General features: G+C 42.7%; 1 protein-coding gene and 1 long non-coding RNA gene across 4 annotated transcripts in view; one reads left to right on the forward strand and one right to left on the reverse strand.

The window, feature by feature from the left end:
• Nucleotides 1-24,514, reverse strand: part of Dpysl3 (dihydropyrimidinase like 3) — a 112,622-nt gene that overhangs the window by 37,061 nt on the left and 51,047 nt on the right. The window contains exon 1 of one of the 3 annotated variants that reach the window (XM_042263981.2): nt 11,564-11,628. The exons of the other annotated variants lie outside the window; for them this stretch is intronic. Within the exon in view, the coding sequence (XP_042119915.1) occupies nt 11,564-11,575 (12 nt within the window). The 5' untranslated portion in view covers nt 11,576-11,628. Of the gene's footprint in view, nt 1-11,563; nt 11,629-24,514 lie in introns of those variants that run through there. 3 annotated transcript variants of the gene reach the window in all.
• Nucleotides 18,025-18,645, forward strand: LOC143269575 (uncharacterized). Its single transcript, XR_013046072.1, has 2 exons — nt 18,025-18,115; nt 18,516-18,645. It is a non-coding gene; the product is annotated as an uncharacterized LOC143269575 (long non-coding RNA).

Genomic DNA, 24,514 nt, shown 5'->3' on the forward strand with positions numbered 1-24,514 from the left:
GACCCTGATCTTCTGTAGTGATTCACTATCCTTTTATGATGTAGATGAAGGCACAGGTGGTTATTTTAAATAAATTCCCATTTGGGCAATTAGATCTCACTCTCTAAAAACACTCTTACCCTTAAGAATAGATCAGGATGGGTAAACTCGATGGATGAAATCTTGTTGATGTTCTTTCCCAAAGCAGCATCATTCAAAAACAAGAGAGGAAACCTGGATCTCTAAGACAGTCCTGTTGACTCCTGGGGGATGGTTGGGGGTGGGGAGGTGAATTCAGGAAAAGGTACCGGTGAGGCTCTAAGCACTCAAGTCCTCAGCCTGCCTCTGCGTAAATACTGTTTCTTGAGAGAGCCTTAACACTACCTGGATTTGGACAAGGGACTTTCCCTCTCTGGGTTTCAGGTACTTTGTCTGTATAATAAGGAAAATAATGTCATTTTCTTAGAGTTCGGGTAAGGATTTGGGGGTATATATGTGAAGTGCTATCTGCTTGAACACTAAATTCTCAGTGAATGTGAGCAATTCCCATTCATATTATCATTCACACTGCAAAGCTCCTGTCATAAAGAAGAGTTGAACAAACACTTTGTTAATCAAAATGTAACAAATTTTTTCATAAAGGGAATTTCAGAGTCACTAGACCCCAGCCTGCCCTCAACAACCGTCAAGGACAGCCAAGGCTTCTCCTTCTAACCACACCACCCCACGCCAGGGCAAGTTCCCAAGGCTCTTCCAGGTCATTCTTCCTCTGCAAACAAGCCCTCAGGAGAATATAGCATTCTACTCTCTTCCAGCAGGTGAGGTGAGGACTTAAAACCTCCCCATGCCCAGGCTCCTCGCCCAGCATATGGATCTGTATCCAGCGTCCCGGGTGACAATCATGATTTTGAGACAGACAAAGAAAATTCTCAGGAGTTCTTAGGAGCAGGTTCTTAGCTCCAAGTCCTCCATGAGATAGGACACAGTTTGACAAGGTAACCCACTTCAAACTCCTGAGCTGCTACTGGTACCCTTCTCAAACTCACTTTCTTCCTCTTGTCATCTAGACACACAAAGGACGACAGAGGTTTGCTGGATGCAAATGAGAGACCCCTTTCAAAATGCAGCCACTACACAGACTACACGGTATATGGGAAGCACCGTTTTCATTTTATCTTGGGTTTGGTCCTGGATGGCTGAAAATGGGAGAAGAGGGTGAAGGAGGCAGTAGCTAGCAGCAGGGCATGGTAGCTGGCATGTCAAAGCCAGCCATGTGCATTCTTCTCCTGCCAGAAGTTCACTTTAACCATTTTAAAGATGTAATTATCAAAGGCCTTGATGAGTGATGGGGTCTGTCCTGGGTCACAGTGGACAGGGGAATGAACTATAGATGGCTCTTTAATCCTAGCTGCCTGATAACAGACACTCTTCAACAAGAGTCTAGACATTGACAAGCTCAAGTGGATGGTCAGGCAGGGGAAAGAAACATGGAGGGGAAGGATGCTAGCACAGGACAGGAGGAGCCAGGAGAAATTCCCATTCTTGTAGGTCAGCCGGATCTGTAAAGGTCAGACTAGTCACGTGCACATCTTCTTCACCACTCTTGACATAACCCAGTTCAAACTATGCTTTTGTCTACCTGATATTACCCTTAAATAATGCCTTCTAAAAGTACATACTGTCTTACTACAATACATTCAAAGCCCCAAATAGTAAGTCTAGGTGTGGTGACACTGTGCTCCCCAATATATTGTGTAAAATTATCTGGGGTCAGAGAACAGAACAGCCACTAGATATAGAAGCCAGAAAATGGTGGCACACACACCTTTAATCCTAGCATTCTGAAAGCAGAGATCCATCTGGATCTCTGTGAGTTCAAAGCCACACTGGAAACAGCCAGGTATGGTGATACACGCCTTTAATTCCAGGAAGTGATGGCAGGAAGCAGAAAGGTATGTAAGGTGTGAGGACCAGGAACTAAAGCCTGGTGAACCTTTCAGGCTTTTAGCAGCAGTTCAGCTGACATTCATTTCAGATGAGGACTCAAGAGGATTTCAGTCTGAGGAAATGATGAGATCAGCTGAGGAATTGGCAAGGTGAGGTTAGCTGTGGCTGGTTCTGTTTCTCTGATCTTTCAGTGTTCACCCCAATACCTGGCTCTGATGTTGTTGTTTTTTTTTTTTGTTTTGTTTTTTTTATTAATAAGACCCTTTAAGATTCGTGTTATATCTGGTGCCCAACTTCTTGGGTATGAATTCTCGAAAAAGCTACTTGCCTGTAGCCCTAAGGGCCTCAGCTTAGGCCTGAGCTGCATGTGGCTGGTTGTGGTGATTCACGCTGGTAGGATTTGCTGGAGGCAGAGGCAGAAGGATCCAGAGTTTGAGGCCAGTCTGGGGGGCTTGCTGAGGAGAAGTGGCAGCTGGGCTGAGCCACAAATGGTGGCTGTGGGACCATGGAGGTGGTGGCTGCTGCTCCCAGTTGCCAGCCGCTTCTCATCCTGTTGATGGTGGCAGCAATTCTGTTACTGGGGATGCAAGGTTTACTGCTGCTCATTCAGAGAACAATTGCCAGGACCATCGTGTTACAAGAAAGCATCGGCAAAGGTCAGTTTGGAAAAGTTTGGCAAGACAAATGGTGGGGAGAAATTGCTGGAAGATTTTTCTCTTCTAGGGAAGAATGTTTATGGTTCCGAGAGACAGGCATTTATCAGACTGTGATTGCTCCAAACCACAGAGGAGGCACACACACACACACACACACACACACACACACACACACACACAAAATCTGCAGGGAACCATGACCACACCTAACAGCAACTTTGAAATCTTCAAAAGGGCAATGATGATTACACACAGACTATGGTAAAAACTGATTAACACCATGGAAAGATTGGCTTTGGACTACAAACTGCTCAGGACAATTTCGAGATGGCTAGCTGAGATGATCCAGATTCACAGACTACTTGAGCAAGGACTTGAGACAAGCCCTGCATTTTCCTATTATTATTAAATGATACAACTAACTCTCAGGACTTGACAATTAACCCAAAAATTTTCTTTCCAGGATCCCCTAAAGATTTCTTCACCCCTAGAAAGCAGGAAGTAATTTTAAGGAAATGATGCCCACATTCCCAAGAGGTGGGATGGGAGGGTTTTGGTCGTTCAATGGCTTATAGATAATTGTTATTGTTTATGATGGTTGATTACAAGTTGTTAATTGTTAATGATCAAAAAAAACCTAAACAAAGGAGATTAGATACAGGGTTCTTGTTTAAAAGAAAAAGAAAAAGAAAAAAGAAGATAGAGAAAAGGGTAGGTCATTGAATCTACTCTGAAAAATGAGAACATATAGAAATAATAAGATAAAAAGGGAGATTATTGAATCTACTTTTAAAAAGCAGCTACTTGATTTAAATAGAATAAGTAATGAAAAATTTTGTGTGAATTTGTCAAATGTTAATGGACTAGACATTGTTAATGTAATTCTTGACTGTATATATTGTATATACTTATTGGATATAGTTTTTCTTGTATTAGTTATAAGCTTTTTAAATTTTAGACAAAAAAGGGGAAATGTGGTGATATTGTGTTCCCTAATATATTATGCACCCTAATAAACTTATCTGGGGTCAGAGAACAGAACAGCCACTAGATATAGAGGCCAGAAAATGGTGGCACACACACCTTTAATCCTAGCATTCTGAAAGCAGAGATCCATCTGGAAACAGCCAGGCATGGTGACACACACCTTTAATCCCAGGAAGTGATGGCAGAAAGCAGAAAGGTATATAAGGTTTGAGGACCAGGAACTAGAGCCTGGTTAACCTTTCAGGCTTTTAGCAGTTCAGCTGACATTCATTTCAGATGAGGACTCAGAGGATTTCAGTCTGAGGAAATGAGATCAGCTGAGGAATTGGCAAGGTGAGGTGGCTGTGGCTTGTTCTGTTTCTCTGATCTTTCAGCGTTCACCCCAATATCTGGCTGTCAGTTTTTTATTAATAAGACCCTTTAAGATTCGTGGTACACCTAGGGATACACGCAATTAAAACACTACAGTTCCTTCTGTAATCTGTTACCTCAAAGAAAGTTTAAAAAGATGACCTTAGATGACTATTTCACTTAAAAAAATTGTTCATTGTAAGGAAAGTGTCAAAAAGAGATTTTTCCCTTGGTCTAAAAGGGACCTGGTGCAACAAGAAGAATTCCAACCTTGGAGTTGGCAAAATGGTTCTGTTGGGAAAAAGCAATTGCCATCAAGTCTGAAATCCTGAATTCAACCCACATAGTGGATGGAGAATAGACTCCATAAAATTGTCCTCTGACCTCCTTATGACATCATGGCATGTGCCCCTTCCCCACAAATATAACTTTCCCCACACATACAAATACATGAAGAAATAAATGTATTTTTAATTTTAATTTTTATTTATTTAGTTAGTTGTTTTTTTGTTTTTTTGTTTGTTTGTTTGTTTTTTTCTTTTTGAGACAGGGTCTCTCTACATAGCTCTGGCTGTCCTAGAACTCACTACACAGACCAGACTGGTTACAAACTCACAAAGATCTGCCTGTCTCTGCCTCCTAAGTGCTGAGATTAAAGGCCTGAACTGCCTAGCAATAAATGTGTGTGTGTGTGTGTGTGTGTGTGTGTGTGTGTGTGTGTATACACCATTGGTATATATATATATATATATACCATTACTACACTGAAACACAGACCAGCCTAACGCAGGTCTACATGAACCAAAATGTACCAATAAGAATGTATGTTAACACGGGCCAGCAAGGGCAGGACCAAAGGTAGAATGTCAGGGACTTCTCAGATGTCAGGCAGTTACTTAGAGAGAGATTACTGGGGCTAACCTTAGAGTCAGAGGCTGGAAGGGTCAGGGGTAGGGACCAGAATAGAGAATAGGTATAGTTTATCAGTAAATAAGACATTGCAGGTCAGAGAGAAAGAGGAAACATGGCAAAGCCTTCGTGGGGCATTTGGTTGTGGGAAATTGCAAAAAGTTGTTCTATGGACAGATGCAAGCACTACCTACACTTTCCAGAGCTGCACAGAACTCAGGGAGCTGGGAAGCAAGGGCTGCCTTAGTGTTCTGGCCACTGTGTCGGTGTGTGATTTTAGCCAAGGGTTTTAATCTGTCCCCGAGCCTCAGCCTGTTGGCTGGGTGAAGTACACATCTCTTTGAAAGCACGTCCATATCTATATAGATCACAGCTAAGAATGTTTACCTCATGGGCAGCCATGCGGACTAGTGGCAAAATGGAGGACTGGACACAGCTGGCCTGTAAGTGAAAACTTTACAAATATGACCGCAGTTGCTGTGCTATGACTTCTGCTCTCCCACGTTCATCACATAGATGTCAAACTAACTGTGCTAGTTAGTTTACTGTCCAGCTGGTATCATCTGGGAAGAGGGAACCTTAGTTGAGAAAATGCCTCCATTAGATTGGCATGTAAGCAAGTCTGTGCGACATTTTTTTTTATTTTTATTTTTTGGATTGATGATTGGTATAGAAGTGTCCAGCTCACAGTGGGTGGTGCCACCCCTGGACTGGTGATCCTGGGAGGTAGAAGAAAGACTGCTAAACTTGAGCCTCGAGGGGCGAGCAGGTCGGAAAGCAGCTTTCCTCCTTGGCTTCTGCTTCAGTTCCTGCCCTGATTGCCCTCAGTAATGGCCTGGGATGTGGAAGTATAAGCCAAATTTACTCTTTCCACCCCAAGATGCTTTTGGCCATGGTGTTTATCACAGCAATGGAGAGCAAAGTAGGAAAGCAGACAAACTCACACAAGTTAGCCCGAAGATCAAGTAGCTATTTTCACTGTACTAAACCCACTAAGAAGCATGATGCTCTTGGAACAGACTGTAAAATCCAGGAAGGACCAAAGAAGAGTCAGAGCTCTGAAGACCTGCTCCATGCCGTCTCTGCTCTGGATTTTACATAGTTCTCCCTTAGACTCTGTGATGATTATATTTGATTGTCAACTTCCTAAGGTCTAGAATCAAGATACTGAAAGATACATTTGAATGGGTCTTTGAGAATTACTGGTAAAGATTAACTGAAAGATTAACTAAATAAAAGGACAGGAGCCTCTTCTAGATTGGGAAGCACATTCTCATGGACCACCCAGTTATAACGATGCCCAGAAATGAATCAGCCTTGTTTGCCTGCCTACCTTTGTTTCTTGCTGGCAGGTGCATCTACTCTTGCTGTGGCTGCTGCCACCTCAACCTCTGTCATCCTATGCTCTGATTAGACTCAGATTCTTCATCCTCCCAGTGTGGACTGAAGAGCAGAGATTCTCTTGGACTCTTCTAAGTCTTCAGGTCCAGATTAGACTGCTGAGATATCCAGCTTTGTGGACTGAGCAGCTATGGGGTTTTTAGCCATTCCCATGGGCAGATGGCCAGTATTGGACTACCCAGTCCTTATTATGTACAACATTCTACTATCTCCCCCTTTTATAAAATAATCACATCCCATAGGTAAAAGCGCTCTCTCTCTCTCTCTCTCTCTCTCTCTCTCTCTCTCTCTCTCTCTCTCATGCGTTTTTTTGGGTTGAAGGGCCCAGCTCCTACTGAGCACAATCCATCAGCACTGTGCCTATATCATTAGGAAACAAATGTGAAAATTCATCTTTGGCCTTGATATGAAGGACAAACATGTATACTAAATCAGTCCCAAAACACAGGCTTACATGACAATTAGCCAGAATGTTTGATGTCAGGTGTAGGTAGAAATGAAGATCAAACAGTAGTAACAGTAACCCTGGAACTCAAGTAAGAATGCAGAGTGAAAACAAAAGGGTAAAGGGTAGAAACCATAAAGGGATTAATGATTGCCAGCGGGTGGGAGTGTCAGGAGGGGTGAGTTGGTGAAAAGTGGCACACCGAAGCTTTCTAGGATGGTGAAACTCTCTGAGATGATGCTGTAGCCATGGCTAAACAACATCATGCATTCAGCACAAGGAGAGCCTCCTGATAGGAACCGGACTGCCACCAACAGTGGTATTGATGTTGGCTCGTCGTCTGCAGCAAGTGTGCCCAAAGAACTCGAGAGAAGACTGGGAACCCTCTGTACTTTATGCAAAGTTTCCCCCACAATCTTAAAACCAATCTAAACAGAAAATGAGAGAGAGAGAGAGAGAGAGAGAGAGAGAGAGAGAGAGAGAGAGAGAGAGAGAGAGAGAGATCTGTTTTGCAGAGATCAGAGAACCCCTAGAGGCCTTGTCTGACATAAATCTGGAGGAGAGTAACTGGTTTGAACATATGGATCAGAACAAATTCTGATCAGAGTAGGGAAGCACTAATTTGTAACTAATTTATATAATAAATAACTATTTATTACTGTGACTTACAACATTTACTAGAAACTTCTTACATGTCAAAATGGTCATAAGTTTATGGACTTTAGTTCAACAAGACCTCAATATAATGCCGACTTACATGCCCTCATCATTCCAATCAATTGATGGAGTTAACTCATAATTTGATATCATATAACCAGTCAATGGAGAATCAATGGTTCTGATGTAAGAAAGGTATTCCAGTGGGAAACTGAGGACTTGGGGTGGACTCCTAATACTAATGTTACTCAAACAGGGGCTGGGGATGGGAGGCAATCACTTAGGGAGTTCAACATTTATTCTGTGAATAATAGAAAACTCTTAGAAACCATTTTAGAAAGATGTATGAAATTTAATCCCAGACATGAAAATGTAGAAAGAGTCAAGTTGACAGAATGGCCATGCTGGAGGTAAAGGAAGTGCCTACCTGGAAAACAGCAGCCAACAGGAGGATAGAAAGACAGAAGCAGCTTTAGCACTTACGGAAAGAGGAGAGCAGGAACTAGAAGTAACACTCAGCCTGAATTATTGAGGAGAATTTAACGATGGGATTGTCTGATACACTATGGACCTGAGTTAAGAAAAGTCAATAAATGTGTACACCCGGGGCCTAGAACCCATCACCAGCTAGACTTGAAGGTGCCAGATGCGCAAGAGGTTCCTAGAACTGGGAAGGGTTGATGTATGTTGAGGGCTGCATGGTGGGTCGCTGTACTCCTTTCCTGGATACATTCTGCCATCTCAGGCCCTGCAGAGAGTCCAGGGGGAACAATACCTTGAATTCCCTGTTACTCTCTCCTTGCCAACCTCTTACCAGTACCGTGTGAATGAAATATAACTAGAGCCAAAGGCAACGGAGACTATTAATGTGAACACAAAGGGCTAGGAGGAGGGTCACAAAAGAAGACAGAGAAGCAGGAGAACAAGTAACATCCAACAGTGAGCCATGACATACGACATAACCATGGCATGAGCTACTGTACTGACTATTTTATTATTATTTAGGGGGTTTTATTTGTTTTGTTTTTTTTCAATACTGGGAGCATCTCAAGAGCCTTCAGCATGCTATGTAAATGATTTACCACTGAGCTGTACCCTATCTCCAAGGCTATCTTACATTTATTTATTTATTTATTTATTATTTATTTATTTATTTATTTATATTTATTCGTTTATTTATTGTGTCTGTGTCTGTGTAACATACATGCCACAGCATACATGTAGCAGCTAGAGAACTGTGGTGATATTTTAATTGTGCTGAAATGTGATATTTTATTTGTATGTTAATAAATAAAGTTTGTCTGAAGATAAGAGGTCACATAGTGAGGTCACACGGCGAGCCATAAACAGGAGTCAGGCGGTGGTAGCCCACGCCCTTAATCTGATCACATGGCAGGCAGAGTCTCTGTGTGGTCAAGGACACAGCCAAGCCTTTAATCCCAGTACCAACCATAGAGACCTGGAGGTCTGTATGGACAGGCAGTGAAGAGAAAGTCATGTGACTGGGCTTAGAGCCAAAGAAAATGCAGAACAAAAAGGCAATAAAAGCACAGATCAGATGGTAAGACGCTCTCTCTGGGGAAGTGACGGCAGTGGCGAGATGGAAAGATAAGGCTAGGCTGGCTCTTTGCTAGTTCTCTGAGCTCTTTGTCTCTTACCTCTGTATTTGGCTCTGTTTCTTGTTTCATAAGACTGTTTAGAAATTCATCTACAGAGAACAGCTTTTGGGAATTGGTTTTCTCCTTTGGTCATGTGTCCAGGAATTGAATTCCAGTCATCATGCATGCCAGCAAGCACCTTTATCCCCTGAGCCATTTCTCTGGCCCCAACTTATTTTTAGACTTATTTATTTTGGTGCCTAAGCTATTTTAAAAAGCAGGTTAAAGTTGTAAATTTGAGTTAAAGAAATACCTGAAACAACTACTCTACAGATGGGTGGGCAAAATAGGGTGTAATTCTTGTCAAAATGCACAAAACATTAAATGTACACATGTGTGTTAGTCCAGACTTAGGGTGCCTCCTCAGACCTCAAATTATCCAGACTTATGGTGGGCCCTCCTACCTCAAATGATCTGGATTTAGAGTAAGGCTTCCGACCTCAAATAATTCCATCAAGAAATCTCCTTACAGGTGCGCTCAGCTGCTGGGGTTTTAGTTAGTTCCAGATGTAATCAAACTACAACCAGGATTAGCCATCGCAATATGTTTATCGTGGTTTTGTGTGGGCAGCAGAAAGATCTGGACGAGTAAACATCAGCTTGCTGACGTGGTTATGAGAGTAGAATGGGATGCCGAAGGCAGTATGGGGATTGGAAAAACTCTGTTTAACCCCTTACATTGTTTAGTTGCAAAATCTACAAGGCATTTTATAACTTTTTGAAGAGATTTCATAGCAGAAATTACAAAATGGATAAAGATCAAAGTGATTATTATGGTCTGATATGACACCAAGAACAGGAATTTTAAAATGCAGATTGTATTATTGAGGACAGTCTGATCCCTAAAGAGCTGGAGAAAAGAGGAGTAATGTACAAAGTTCACCATGGTTCAAAACAGGGTTCCCAAGGAAGAGCCATTAATAAAAACAGAGGGGGAAAAAAAAGTAACAAAATGATGAGATGCAAAACTGAATAATAATTTTGAGGCACTGGCCAACCAAATAGATAGGTAGCAGAAATGGGGGCCTGGGGTTTAGGAAAATGATATTAATGGATGGACTTGCATTAATACCACACTAGAAATTCTTAAGTCCATAAAGACAATGAAAGGCGACAGATCATCAGGAATCAAGAACCATAGATTTGTGGCTCCAGTGAGTGACGTCTTGTCTCCGCTGCTGTGTGGATGAATGGACACCACCCCTCTTTTATGAGGCAGTTCTCTTTAATCATCTCTGACTGACAGCTAGCTTTGACTACATCTTTACAGTGATAGGGAAGCCTGGTGAATTCTCACCCTATTGCTTTTCAGAAACAAGAAACCTTTTCACTAGTTCTGAAAGCCGGCCAAAATGTAATTCCCAGAAGCGAAATGCCGGCTTGGGCCTTGGAATATGTGAGCGGCACCTTCAAATGACAGGCGTTTGCGCCCAGCAATTAGTAGAGGCCACAGGGATCCTTTTCCAAGTCTGAGATTATATTTTAAAAGTTGGTCAGGACTTCCTTGGAAGTGTGGTTAAAAGCATGCAACCACTGACTTATGCAACTCCCTAAAACTGTCCCGTGGTGGACACGTTTTACAGAAGGCACAGCTTGCGTTGTCCCAGCTCCCACCAGAGAGACATTCCTGGAAGAAAGGGTGTTGGGGAAAGGCACCGTTCCAAGACCAGAGATGGGCTCAAGCTTGCTGTAACTTGTGCACACTTGAATGTTCTGCACAGCAGAACAAAGAAGGGCCCCCCATCCTCTTTGCAGTCAAAGAACCCATGGGATGGGCCTGAGCCCGGGCAGCCAGACAGAGGAAGGAAGAAGGGCCTTCCGGAAAAATGACTGTTGCCCCCAAAGACTTTTGTGAACCTAAATTCTGGATACAGAGCCGTTCAACAAGTGCCGGTTCCTTTAAAAGCAAGAACCCACATCTCAGGATGAAAATCATCTATCTTGTTGCTTACCTGCCTCCTTTTTCCTCAGTTCTCAAGAAAGTTTGACTTTTCCCCTCCCCCACACCTCTTTATTTTTTTTAAAAGTTTGGTTCAGCTCAGTAATAATAATAAAAAAATAACAAGTCCTAACTATTTAATGGTAAAGACCACAACACACTTCTTATAAAGGAACTTAGGGTGGGAAGGCAGGCCACATTTTCTCTGGTCCTTTCTTACACAGGAAACAGACTATGGTCATGAGTAATTCTCTTGGTTGCAGCCTTCCATCTGTCTGACAAACCTATATACCCACAGTCCCGCTTTCGCTAGCAAGGGGCCTATTAAAGCGGCAACTGTTTTGACTCACCGACTCCAAACCTCCCCAAGTTATATTGACAGGAAAAATTACAAACTCCTGGAGAACCAGGAAGGCCTGGACTGAAATGAACTCTTGATGGAGATACAAATGAGGCCCCACATAAAAACAATCGGAACTTGTAGCAAAGCTTTATCTTCAACCAGCTTCTCAGGCTGCAGGAACAAGTGGCAGTTTCTGGACTACACTCAAGACTGCTTCCTATTGTCCAAGAGCATGCAAACATTACAGGAATACGCTCCCCATCTTTGAAGACAACCTGACTTCATCCTTACCCACAAAGCCATGAAGCTGTGCTCCTTTCTTCTGGGTCCTTACTTAACATTCTATGTTCCCCCCCACCAGGGAGAACAACCTTTTGGAATTGTTTTGCAGTAAGCCCTTGTGACGTGCACCTGCCCAGAAATGTTTCAAATTCAAGTTAACAGTTGCCAGCTTGCTATGCCCAGCAAAGGACTATACACTCTGAGCTGTATTAAATTGTGTCTGGAGAAAAAGAGGCAAGTACTCCCCTGCACCTGCCACCCTAATCCTCCCAGGTCTTCCTCTTTTCTTCTTTACCTCACTCCTAAGGATAGACCAAGCAAGGCCTTGCTTAGACATCAGGGATCCACACAGATATGACCCCTTCATCTCTGAGAAGATAGTCTAGTGGCCTTCCCTCATGGCTATTAATTTTTACATTACTAATGGGTTTCCTGATGGTATTTTCATATAGATGTGTCAGTATGCTTTGTTCCAATTTGTCCCTTCCCCCACACTGCTCTCCACGTGTTCCTTGGCTCCCTCTGGCTGTTTCCCTTCTCCACATCGTCCTCCATTCCATTCTGTCCTCATAGGTAATCCTGTTTCCTTCCTGCCCTCAAACCAACTAACCAGGGAGAGCACGTTAGTTTAAAGCCAAGGTACAGTGCAATGTTTTATTCATTCATGTATCCAGTCCTTTGTCTGATGTTTATAAGTGTGTCCTGTTTAAAGTCTAGTGGTATGGTAGTAAACAACAACAACAAATCGGCCACTATGGTGATGGAAAGGAGAAAGAACAAACATGGGACAGGATGGTGGGGGGGGCGTGCAATCTCAGCAGAGACTAGGGCCTTCCTCGTTTGCCACCTGATTGTGAATAAAGATTGTCTGCTTTGTAAAAAGAAGAAGAAGAAGAAGAAGAAGAAGAAGAAGAAGAAGAAGAAGAAGAAGAAGAAGAAGAAGACAGGCCGGGTGGCGGCGGCGGCAGCAGCGGCAGCAGCAGCGGCGGCAGCAGCAGCAGCAGCAGCAGCAGCAGCAGCAGCAGCAGCAGCAGCAGCAGCGGCGCACACCTTTAATCCCAGTGCTTGGGAGGCAGAGTCAGGCGGATCTCTGTGAGTTCGAGGCCAGCCTGGTCTACAGAGCAAGATCCAGGACAGCCAGGACTACACAGAGAAACCCTGTCTCAGAAAAAAGAAAGAAAGAAAGAAGACAACTGACAGAGGAATGCAGAGGTGAGAGTGTATGTGTTGCAGGATATTTGATCACACTGTGACACCCCAAGACTGTGTTAATAAAGTTAACCCTGGCCGGGTGGTGGTGGCACACACCTTTAATCCCAGCACTTGGGAGGCAGAGCCTGGCAGATCTCTGTGAGTGCGAGGCCAGACTGGTCTACAGAGCAAGGTCCAGGAAAGGCACAAAGCTACACAGAGAAGCCCAGTCTCAAAAAACCTAAAAAAAAAAAAAGTTAACCCTGAATCAAGGGGTGGAGCCAGTGACTAGCTGACTGGAATTAGCCACAGAGAAGGCAGGAATATGGAGAGAGAAGATGCATAGGAAGGAGGAGGGAGGGACTTAGAGATTTCGAGGTCTCTTCGATCTGGGGAGTGTGGAAGGAAAGTCAACTGGTCGCTCCTCCGTCCCTTCTGTGATCTGTCAGGTTTTCACCCCAACATCTGACTCCTGAGTCTTTATTGATAATAGAACAACTTAGGTAAACACAACATCTACATTTTTTATTAAGTTTTCCAAGAAGGTACATATGAGAAGTTGTCAGTAAGAAAGTTCTGAATGGCGGAGTCAGAGAAAAAAAAAAATCCCACATTCACTTAGAGACAACAACAAATACAGACACCGTAAGCTAGAGGCAAGCACATGATTAAGGACAAGGGGAGACAGAAAACCAAGCCACCAGGAGTCAGTGGCAGCAGGAGGAACATGCAGCCCCGGCAGGCAGGGCCTTGGTTGGTTTTATTTGTGGCACCACAGAGGACTTTTCAACAAGACAGCCACTTGGCCTGGTCTATGTTTTGAAGGGGTGTTGTGATTACCCATGGAGAACAAATTTAGAGGTGAGCACCATGGAACACTGAGGGGAATTCCTACAGAAAGGTGATGGGCTGGAGCTAGGGTGGAGCCAATGATGACCAAGAGTGAGCAGGGTCTGAACTGAAGATTGTATCGCAAAGGTCAAGCCGACAGGTAGATCAGGCAAACTCAGCACAGACAAGCAAGCGTCTGCATACCACACAGGAGGGAGTGCTGAACGTCTGATTTCCACTTCTTGTTTTCCATCGGTTGCATATTGATCATATTGTTATATCAATCAAAGTAAAATAAATCTTAAAATTAATTGAAATATTTCTAAATTATGTTACGGGAAAATCTCCCATAGAACTTCTGTGCCTACTTATGACACGTCTGTATGGATTTTTTTTTTTTTTTTTTTTTTTGCTTTAGCAAAGGTGAGTAGAGTGGGTAATTAATTCTATTTTGGAGGGTCAGATTTCTTCAGGGCCAGGGATCTGTCACTAGAAACGCTAATTTTTTATTGTATATAGATATTCATGCCCTCATTTTTTGGAAGTGTAAACTCTAGAGAAACCCAACTACATTGTCTTCTTATATTCCCCTATCACAAATTTTACCCTGAAATCAGAAGCCAAACTTGTCTCATCTCCAAACTGAACTGGGTCCAAGTTCACTGAAGCACTGGGGTCCTTTGCTTCTTTCTCCCAACATCAAAGCTCCTGGTAAGCAAGGGCTCTGCATGACCTGCTTAAATCTCTTACTGGGAAGGAGAATGGGGTATCAGTGAAGACTTAAAGTCAGACAAAAAGGTAAATTTGGGCTCTCATCAGATTTTTCTCGTGGGGACCGCCAGCCCAAAAATAATGACACAGAGACCTAGTATTAATTATAAAAGCTCAGTCTTAGCTTAGGCTTGTTCCTAACTAGTTCATATAACTTAAATTAACCTGTATTTTTAAATCTATATTCTTCCACAAGGTTCCCTACTTCATCTCCCTAGTACTTATCCTGCTTCCTCTGTGTCTGGCTGGCTACTCTGCTTGTTTTCTTCCCAGAGTTCTCTCTGCCCTGAAGTCCCGCCCATATTTCCTGCCTAGCTATTGGCCATTCAGCTTTTTATTACACCAATCACAGCAATAGATTTTCACACAGTGTACAAATATCCCACAGCATTTGACCTTGCTCCATCATTTAACCGTAGGCCTTTGACTTTCTGAGCCTCAGCTCCCTCGCCTCTGAAGCAGGGCTAAGAGTAACTATATCCCAGGCATCCTTCAAGGTTGGAATATGATTCCATCTCTAAATTCATGCTCCAGCGCGGTATCATTTCTTATAAATAATGATTCTTGTCACAAGATAAGCTTTCAAGTGTTTAAGTTCTCTGCCTTTAATCTTCATGCTGGGTGACGCTGTGAGGGTTGCAGATATGATGGTTGGCAAGTGTGGTTGCTGAGATGTCCCTCTTTGTTTTGTGGACTACTTTCTCTTCCCAGGACCTTTAAATGTACTTTGCCTGTGTGTGCACAGGGGTGGAGGTGTGATTTTTTTTAAATTCATATTGGATTAAGACTGGCCCTTAAAGGTTTCTTTTGACTTGATTCATTCTCTCTCTCTCTCTCTCTCTCTCTCTCTCTCTCTCTCTCTCTCTCTCTCTCTGTACTTAAAATAAAAATCTTCTCTCCAAACACGGTCACATTTTAAGGACTGGAAGTTAGGAAGCAAATGTATGGATCTGGTTAGGGACTGTTCGATTACTAACATTCTATTCTTTCCTACCTTAAAAGAAAAAGTGAGAAAAATCCCCAAAGCCAAGAGAGAGAAAGAGAGAGAGAGAGAGCAGGTATGATGGCTCATACCTTTAATTCTGCCACTCAAAGAAAGCAGAAGGACAGGAGGATCTCTATGAGTTGGAGGCCAGCCGGGTTTACAAAGCAAATTCTAGGACAGGTAGGGCTGTTACAAAGAGGAACACTGTCTTGAAAAACAAAAACAAACAAACAAACAAAAAACAAAAAGAAGAAGAAAGAAAGAAAAAATCTTATATGGCCTTTGGCAAATGGCTTTACCTCTTACCAGCACTGTTTAAACATATAAACAAAAGGGCTGGGATAACAGGAAATTTGTCTTCCTGCCCTTAACCAAGCAAAATACACTCTCCTGTGAGTTCTTGTAGCAAAAAGGCTCCGTGATAGAACAGCAGGGAAGGACTGAAGCAAATCAAATGTGTCTTCTTTGGGAATAACTCAGAAAAAAGGCTCTAGAGGCAGAGGGTTGGAGCCAATGGCTTTAAAACCTTTAAGGTTGCTTGAAGCTGTCCATTTCTATCAGGCCATTATTTGAATCTACTTTGTTGGATAAAAACGGAAAACCATTGCTGAATTATCAATAACTCTACACACGTAATCTCATGATGATCTGGGACACAGGTCAACGTTGAGGGAAAAGAGGCAATAATTTCAAATATAGCTTTCCTGGAGAGTAGAAAGGGCAGAGAAAATGGAAAATGAAAATCAGCTTTCAAGCTTATGGGTTAAGCCAGTGAGGGGAGGGGCAAGGAAGAGCCAGCCACTTTGTCTTTCCAGCTGAGTAACCTTGGCTTTCAGGATATGACCCATTTCCACAAATATCAGAGCTTTAAGAAAACAGACAAGCAAGCAAAGGGTGTTGGTGAAGAAATAAATGTGCTCATTGGAGGAGTGAAAGAAACAGAGAAAAAAGGCATTTTCCATGAAAACTGGTGCAGTGTTGTGGAGATGTTGACAGGGAGATTCCAGGCAAGACTACTATTCAAATCTCGTTTCTGAGACCTGTGAGCTGAGGGACTCTGAACAAATGACTCTTCTCCTCACATGGTAGCTTTTCATTTGACCTCAAATATATGTAAACCTAGAGCTGGAAATTAACGTCATTCTAGTTTTTGTTGATACAAAGACCTTAGAAACAATCCAAACTTAAAGAAAAAAAAAATAGGATTCATTTAACTGGATTCCCCAAGCAAAGGGATAATTAATATATTGAGCAGGCTAAAACAATTTTACAAAAAAGTACTTAAAATAAAAAAAACTGTAATAACGTATTGTAGAAAACTGAAGGAACATTGAAGAGCATGAACAACATGTAGTGATATTTTAATAAATGACACATATAAAGAAAAAGTTCCCAATGGATGGGCATGATAATAAGGTTCTCAATGACTATTTTTTGCTATTTTCATTGGCACTTATGCTTATTGCCTTTGTTTTATTTATATCACTGATAAATAATTCTATAACTACTTTTTTTGGTAGCATGGAAGCAAAACAAGTTTAAATGCTCAGTAACCTATAATGGGAAAAAGGCCAGATTCAACTGGGTCTTTGTTTGCTTACCTTAAAGAGAAACCAAATTTTCTAAAATAGTGCTAAGGACACTTTGACTACATGAAGTTTTCAGGGCCACAGCAAACCAAACCTCTCCAGAATCTTGGCTACCATTATTATGTGCAGTGTGGAGTCCTCAATGAGAAAGTGAAATTCCCATTGTCAAGAAAAACCTCTCACTGGTATTTCTTCTAGTTCAGTGAACAGCAGCCTTGGGGGTGAAAGTGAGGTCTACCTACCTCCGTACCAAGTTGCTCATGTTAGAAGACAAGTTAGGACTGGGCTCTGAGTGGGAAGGCTGGAAAGTTTCTGGACGTGAAGCTGAGATTGTAGGTCCAACCCCCCATGCAGAGGAGGGTCACCAAGGAGCTGCTTCTCATATTTCTTGTACCACTTACGTCTCATGGGACACAAGAGAGGTATAGTGTGGACTTGATGAGAGACAGTTTTGTGTCTCCAGAAACGTGAGATTTTCTGAACTGTAGAACATAAATTGGCTCCATGTAATAAAGAATGTGAGTTCTGAGTCAGATAAACTTGAATTTGAATTTCAGCTACTCAAGGCTTCTGTGAACTAAAGGCTTCATTTTTACATATTTTTCACCAATAAAATGGAAAGATCTCTGCCAGGACTCTACCTAATCAAACCGTTTTCATGATTAAGTGAAACACTGAATGAAGTCAATTAATATTAGGTGCAGTAAATATCGAATTTTCTTGTAAAACTAATGTTCCTTATGTTATCTGCATTAGATTTCCTGTGACCATCTTTACCTAGCTAGTGGTCAAAAAATACTAGCAATTTAACAACAGAAAAATATCAAAATGTTTCTATTGCATCTGGTTGTATTATGAACTCACCATCATAAACCATGCAGTACTTAATTCAAATGATTTCAATGTCCTAGATCCATGAATAGAGTGACCTCCCAGGCTTTACCTTCTCCTATAGAGCAAAGGGATCCAGTGACTGTTATTACAACAAGAATGTTCTGTGTTGAAATGTCCCTCCTCAGCTCATGTATAGAGTCACTAGGGGCAGGCCTTGGGGGGTTATACGGAAGTCCCATTTCCTACCATTCTCTGCTTCATCGTTCACTAGGACGTGAGAAGTTGAGGAATCTCTTCTGTCACCATGGAGGCACTTGCTGTAATGCTGTCTCTTCATGAAAGACTGGATCCCCTCAAACTGTGAGCCAAAATCAACCCTTCCCTTCCTTATGTCACCCTTTTCAGAAATTTTGTCACCATGGTGACCATGGTGAAAACAGTAGCAAAGAGAGAGACTCATTGTCACTCCATGGTTCACACTGACATGAGCTTCAAAAAATGTGCTTTAACGGACCACATTCTGAAAACCAAACAAGGGAGGGTGATGGCTAATCTAAACTACTAACTTTGGTGGATTTAAAGTCATCTATAGACACTTCTCAGTTTGTGTTTCCAGAGAGGTCTAACGGGAATGGAAAGACCCAGCCTGAATATGGGCAGCATCATTCTATGGGCTGGGAGCCAGAATGAATAAAATGGGGGACATGAAAAACCCTGCTCCAGGCTGGCATTGCTCCTCATCTACTTTCTGTCCTGCCAGGATGTAAGGAAGTGCGAAACTCTCGCTTCAGGTTCTCATTACCATGGAGCTGCCTACAGCCATCCCTCCTCTGAAAATGTGGACAGTAAACCCAACTCGGAACCAAAATAAATTCTTCCTCCTCTGTCAAGTTGCTTCTTGTCAGGCATTTGGTCACAGTGGTGACCCAACCTAACTAATACATGAGGTTTACCAAACACTTGAATGCTAAGAATAACTCCAAATACAAGCCCTAAGAAAAAGGACAATTGCCATGGGGTGAGACTCTGGAAATCTCTGAGAACACATAAGCAAACATAACAACCTTCTCTTTGAATGTTCAGCTCTAATATAAAAAGAAAAACAAAGAGCAATAAACTGCTCTCCTAGTCAGTATTTCTAAAATACCAAATTAATTATGCATGTGCCAATGGGCTTAATAGCAGCTAATAGCTCTAATGACTTTGTGGTTTATGTACAAAGGCAGACAGAGGCAGCCATTTAAGTTTTACTTTGCATTCAGGTTCAAAGAGTCACGGTGAGAATTTCTTTTATTTGCAAGAAGAGTTAATGGTCTAAATGCATTCTTTAAGCTGCTTTTAGTAAGAGAAATGATGTGTCCATTTACAACCAGTAGATCCCTGAAACAGGGGTGCAGGGATTTTGGAAGCGGGCACAGCCAGGGAAGAGAAAGATGTAAATGATGGAGGGCTTCCAGTTACATTTGCTGAAGGCAGGCCCTGAACCACAGAAACTTGCTTGTTCGGCAAAAATGATGTCCTGTTTCTTTTGGCTCAGTGAGGCAGTTTCTTACATTTAGACCATATATTTAAGTCTTACGAATGAATACTCTTAAAAGCTGTCAGTGAGCCGAGCGGTGGTGGCACACGCCTTTAATCCCAGCACTCGGGAGGCAGAGGCAGGCGGATCTCTGTGAGTTCGAGGCCAGCCTGGTCTCCAAAGCGAGTTCCAGGAAAGGTGCAAAGCTACACAGAGAAACCCTGTCTCGAAAAACAAACAAACAAATAAAAAAGCTGTCAGTGAAAGAGAGGCTGGTGTTCAGAAGCAAAAGCACGTTCTTTCAGGTCATCTTCTCTATTTAAACTAATGGTACAGATCGATGTTCATTGTATCTATTCCTTCAGCATAGTCTGTGGGTTTTTCTTTAGCTTCCACAGAGGACCTACTATGTGCCAAAAATCACCTATTTGAGTGCAGGAGGTTCACTGGTAACCTCACACAGAGCCCGCAGCATTACTGGGCTTTTGAGAGGCGGCTGTTTCCACTGGCCAGAAGCCATCATATTTAAAACTTCAGCATGGGCAGCCAAAAAGGCTTGGGCGAGCACAGGCTCAGAGTTGTTTTCTGTTTGCTTGTTTGTTTGACTAGGGCTAGATTTGGGGCAATTGTCGCCTTTGTGCCTTTATCAATGGCAGCCTTCACTGAGGGAGGCACAGTGACAGCAAATGAATCATGGCATCGCTTTAATAATGTTCGTTTTCATTAACCCAGGCTCTGCTAAAGAAAGGGCCTATCACTCATTATCACCCACCCCACTGTTCTTTCAGAGAGTCTATTAGCTGTCCACTCCCTAAATAAGAAAAGCTGAGACCTTACGGGTGAGAAGCAACCCAAGTCCCTTATATCCAACACAGATGTTGGCTGGTCCTGCTGAGTGGAAGCCATGCATTCCCCTACTCTTGCTTCCCTCCCAGGAGGAGTTTGTGACTTCTATGTGGGCGTGGAACAGAGGAGGAAGGGCTGACCCCCGGCATCATTCCCACTAGCAGGAACCTTGGGGACCAGAGAGTGCAAAGATCTGTTTACCCATGCAGATTCCGAGGTTGCCTAAAGTCTCAGGCAAATGAGAGGCAAGGGCAGACCTGAGAACACTCATTTCAGGGCCCTCTGACACTGTGGTCATAAAAGAGACTCTTCACTAAGGGATGCCTCTTCAGAGAAAATCTGGTCTGTGGCTATAGTAGTTCAGTGCAGAGTTAAAGTGCATACAAGATCCTGGATATTATCATGGGGGCAAAATTCTCACTTATCCTTCATAGCTTATTGTTTAGTATTTCTATGTCAAAAAAAAAAAAAAAAAAAAAAAAAAGAGTAAGCCATGAGAAATGAGTCTTTGAGTTCCTGATGTCCCAAATAGGTTCCTGGGCCATTCTGTTATGGAGCTTCCATCTGGCTTAGAGTGCTGGGGTGTGTCTCTGCTTAGCTGAATGGGAATAGGAGCCTGGCTTCTTCTGTCTGGGAAAAGGACAGGGACAGAGAATGAGAAGGGGCCAGATCTGCAGTTAAGCAAGGCAGAAAAAAAACATCATCTGCTTTCCCATCCTGAACTGCTCCGAGCTCCTGGGCAAAAGCCAGAAGGAAACTCAGAGGCCTGAAAGAACCATGTCAGAAGGGCACAGGCTCCCCTGTTCTTCCAGCAGTGATGTTGCACACTTGGCCAGCCCCCCCCCCCCAACTCCTGCAGACATTTGCTGCCTGAGCTACCAGGTGTAGACAATTAGAGGTGAGGGGGAAGGGAGTAGTCACGTGTATCCATGGAACTCCGCTTTCATGCTTAGGAAACTCTCTTGTCTCTGGATCGAACAATCCCAGGGTCTTTCTTTTTACCCTTGTGATTTTAGTCAAGTTAGGGAATCTGATTCTTTCTCTAGAATGTGCACTAGTGATACGTAACTGTATCTACAACTTGTAATGAACTAAATGAACTAATCCATGTTGCTTGTGATGGGGTACATGGGATAATTCCATTAGTTTGTGCTCAGTCACTTAATGAACTATAACAGCTCCATTGTGCTTAAGCTTCATCTTGCTAACCAGAGATCAAGCTCAGAGGATACATTCCTCAGGAGAAGTCATATATCTACTCCACAAAGGGACTCAGTTCAAAATAAGAGCCAGGTGGAAGGACTCATGCTATTTCACCAGACGTGCTTTTATTTCGGAGGGAACTCTATTTCATATGTTGACACAGACATGGACTGAATTTGATTTTCTGAAAAGAGGGACTTCTAGAAGATCCTGTTTTCCAAGGTCTTTTCCACTTGTTTCCCACCGGCCTGAGGGAAGATGGAGGACAGGTGAAGCTGTGCATGGACCTGATGAGGGCTTCACTGGGTGTAGGGGGCGTGGTTTCTGTTCACCTATTAACATCACCTGGGAGCAGAAGATGCTGCCCATCTTCTTGTTCCCTCCTGATTAAGAGGGCTGGACCAAATAGGCACATTTGTACCCTAGGGACACATCCCTACTGGGGTTAACATTTTGCAGCTTTTAAGCATAATAAGCAGATACAAATGGTTCTATAAAACATACCAGCAGCGAAAGAACAAAGAGCCGTATAGGATACAAAGGGGTTTTTGTTCTCCTCCAAATTTAATTTAGTTTTTCTAGTTTAGGAAGAAAATGGGAGAGAAAAAGGCACGACAAGTTGAGTTGTGAACAACCCGACAGAAAGGGTCATCCAGCCTATGTCACTCGAGATTGAAGCTGATTAGGGCTGAAAACAGGACAATTCAAATGTATTTCTGGATCTGTCCAAAGGTGGACTCTGGTCTGATGGTCAGAAATGAATGACAGGCACAATTCTACAGACTTGTGATATAGCGAAGGCAAGAGAAGTTATTAATGTTTTATATGACATCATTTTCATTTGTGTGTGTGTGTGTGTGTGTGTGTGTGTGTGTGTGTGTGTGTGTATGTGTGTGTGTTTGAAAACATGTTTTAAAAGTTTCCCGGGGGAGTCTTCTTACAAACCAGACATCTGCCAAATGTTCCTTTATTAATGTTCACACTCTGAAGTAATTGAGGTTTTCTAAACAAACCGGTGTTTACTGTCTTGAACACATCTGGGTTCACGGACCATGTTCAGGGATCAGGGCTCATTGACCCTCCCATCAGCCCAGTGGAATGAAGAGGAAAGAGTTTTATTTACAAGCTGGTGGTTGAACCAGGTAAGTTTCAAATTCTCTTAAGAAATCTGTTTGGAATTCCCCCAAGTATTTCACTGGTTTGGTCACAGCAACTGGTACTCAAAGCTTTTAGTACACCTGGGGCATTTTGCTTATTCTTCAGAAAGAATAGCCTGGCTGGGAATCATGGCATACCTGCTCAGAATATAAAGGAACAAAACAGATATTCCAAGCATGACCTGAGTTGACATTTCCACAATCAGTTAGCTCAAATGCTTCTCATTCCTAAGAGTTTAAGATATTTCATCTGTCTTTTACTCTGGAATTCCCCTTCCAAGATTCCTTACTTGGATAGGCTGTCTCCTTCATTTGGTCTCCAAATTCTAATTCTCCACCTCCTAACATTTTCTTCCCACTAAGTGATACCTTCTAAAGCACAAAGGACACACAGATGTGGGGTGCAGATGTCACTGTCTCCTCCCTCCAAGTCAAGTCTAGTCCTCTACTCCAAAGGTCACAGACACTCCTCCAGTTCACTGGACTCTTTTATTTCTTAAAAAAAATAAAAAATAAAAAAAATAAGTAATGGCCATTGAACCTACAGCCTGACAATAGCCCCCTTTCCAGCAAGATCTCAGTGTTCAGGCTCCATGCTCTAGACTGAAACTGCCAGCTGCTATTCTGAGGTATGTCACCCAGCAATGTCCAAAGGTCACACAGGTAACACAACCTCCAGAGAACAGAGATGTAGTTATCTACAAGACACTATTTAAAGAAATCCCTTAGTCGCTGGAAAAAGCCACCTCTCTATAGTTTGTCTCAGAGAGAGAGGGGGGGAGGGCGGGGGAATAAGAGAATTCTGGGGCTCTTTATGTGCCCTTGGGAGGCAGCAGCTGCATAAAGATGACTTTGAAGTTAGCTAAGCTGTGAGCGTGATTTCCAGCTTTTCCTCCAAACTCTCACTGTGTGACTCTGAGTAACTGACTCCTTCTACCTAGGTTTCCACATTCCAAACTAGGAAGTGGTTTTCTGTGGATGCTCAAATAAGAAAATGCACAGACAGTACTCCCACACTTCAGGAGTCTTCGCATTCCTGGGGTCAGCTTCATGTTTGAGCTTATATCAGAGAGAGAAAAATGACTGACCATTACCATAAAAAAATACCTGCAGTATTGACATGGTAGAGGTATCATTCCAAACGCTAAATTTTTTATGGAACATAATAGATAAAGGATTCTCGAAGTATTTTTTTTAATCCCTAAACTATGGATAAGTATACTGTCAGACTGTATTAATTTTAGGCTTGAATGGGAAAAACATGCAGTGCACACAACACAATACTCTGACAAAATGACAGGTTACGAGGTATTTTTAATCGTCCATTCATTCAACTGGCAACTCTTTAGGTACTATATAGCTGGCACTGTACCAGACAGTTGACCTAGAGCATCCCTTGCCCAGTCAGTCGAGCAATCCAGAATGACTAGCATCTGACACTGAGAGTCCAGGGCAAGTGTTGAGGTGAAAAACATGGTTCCCCTTGATGCCCTGAAAAGGCGAAATGAGACCCAAGCCGGAGCTGCCCACAAGCAAAGCCCCATCCCAGTTCCGTCAGCAACAGCCAATCCTCCTGCCCTCAGGAAACCAGGGCACACCTGAGGGTAGAAATGCTTTCAGCTCACGCAGACAGCGGAAGCAGGTGGAAGGAGGGAACCAATACAGGAAAATAAAAGAGAAACCCCCCGCCCCACTTCTACCAAAAATGGTGGCCCAAGGTGGTGTCTAGACAGGCAAGTGGGTCAGGCTCGGGAAAGACTGCCTCCTTCAGTCTTCAGCCTATAGTGACATTTGAGCTACTGGGTGGGGCTGCCTTAACAGAAAAGACAGGGAATGGGACATTTCATTCGAATTTTAGAAGGTTAGTCATTTAAAAAAATTGAACCAATATCGACAGTAGGGAACACATGTTGTATTTAGGTCTTTAATCACATTTTCAATCTGTGTAGAGTGGCGTCCATATTTTTATATTTCTTTTCACCTATGTCTAAGGAAGGTATTTTAATACTTGTAGTGTGAAGATAGTCTTTTACA

Source organism: Peromyscus maniculatus, chromosome 19 (genome assembly GCF_049852395.1).
Source record: "Peromyscus maniculatus bairdii isolate BWxNUB_F1_BW_parent chromosome 19, HU_Pman_BW_mat_3.1, whole genome shotgun sequence".
In the NCBI taxonomy this organism is placed as follows: domain Eukaryota; kingdom Metazoa; phylum Chordata; class Mammalia; order Rodentia; family Cricetidae; genus Peromyscus; species Peromyscus maniculatus.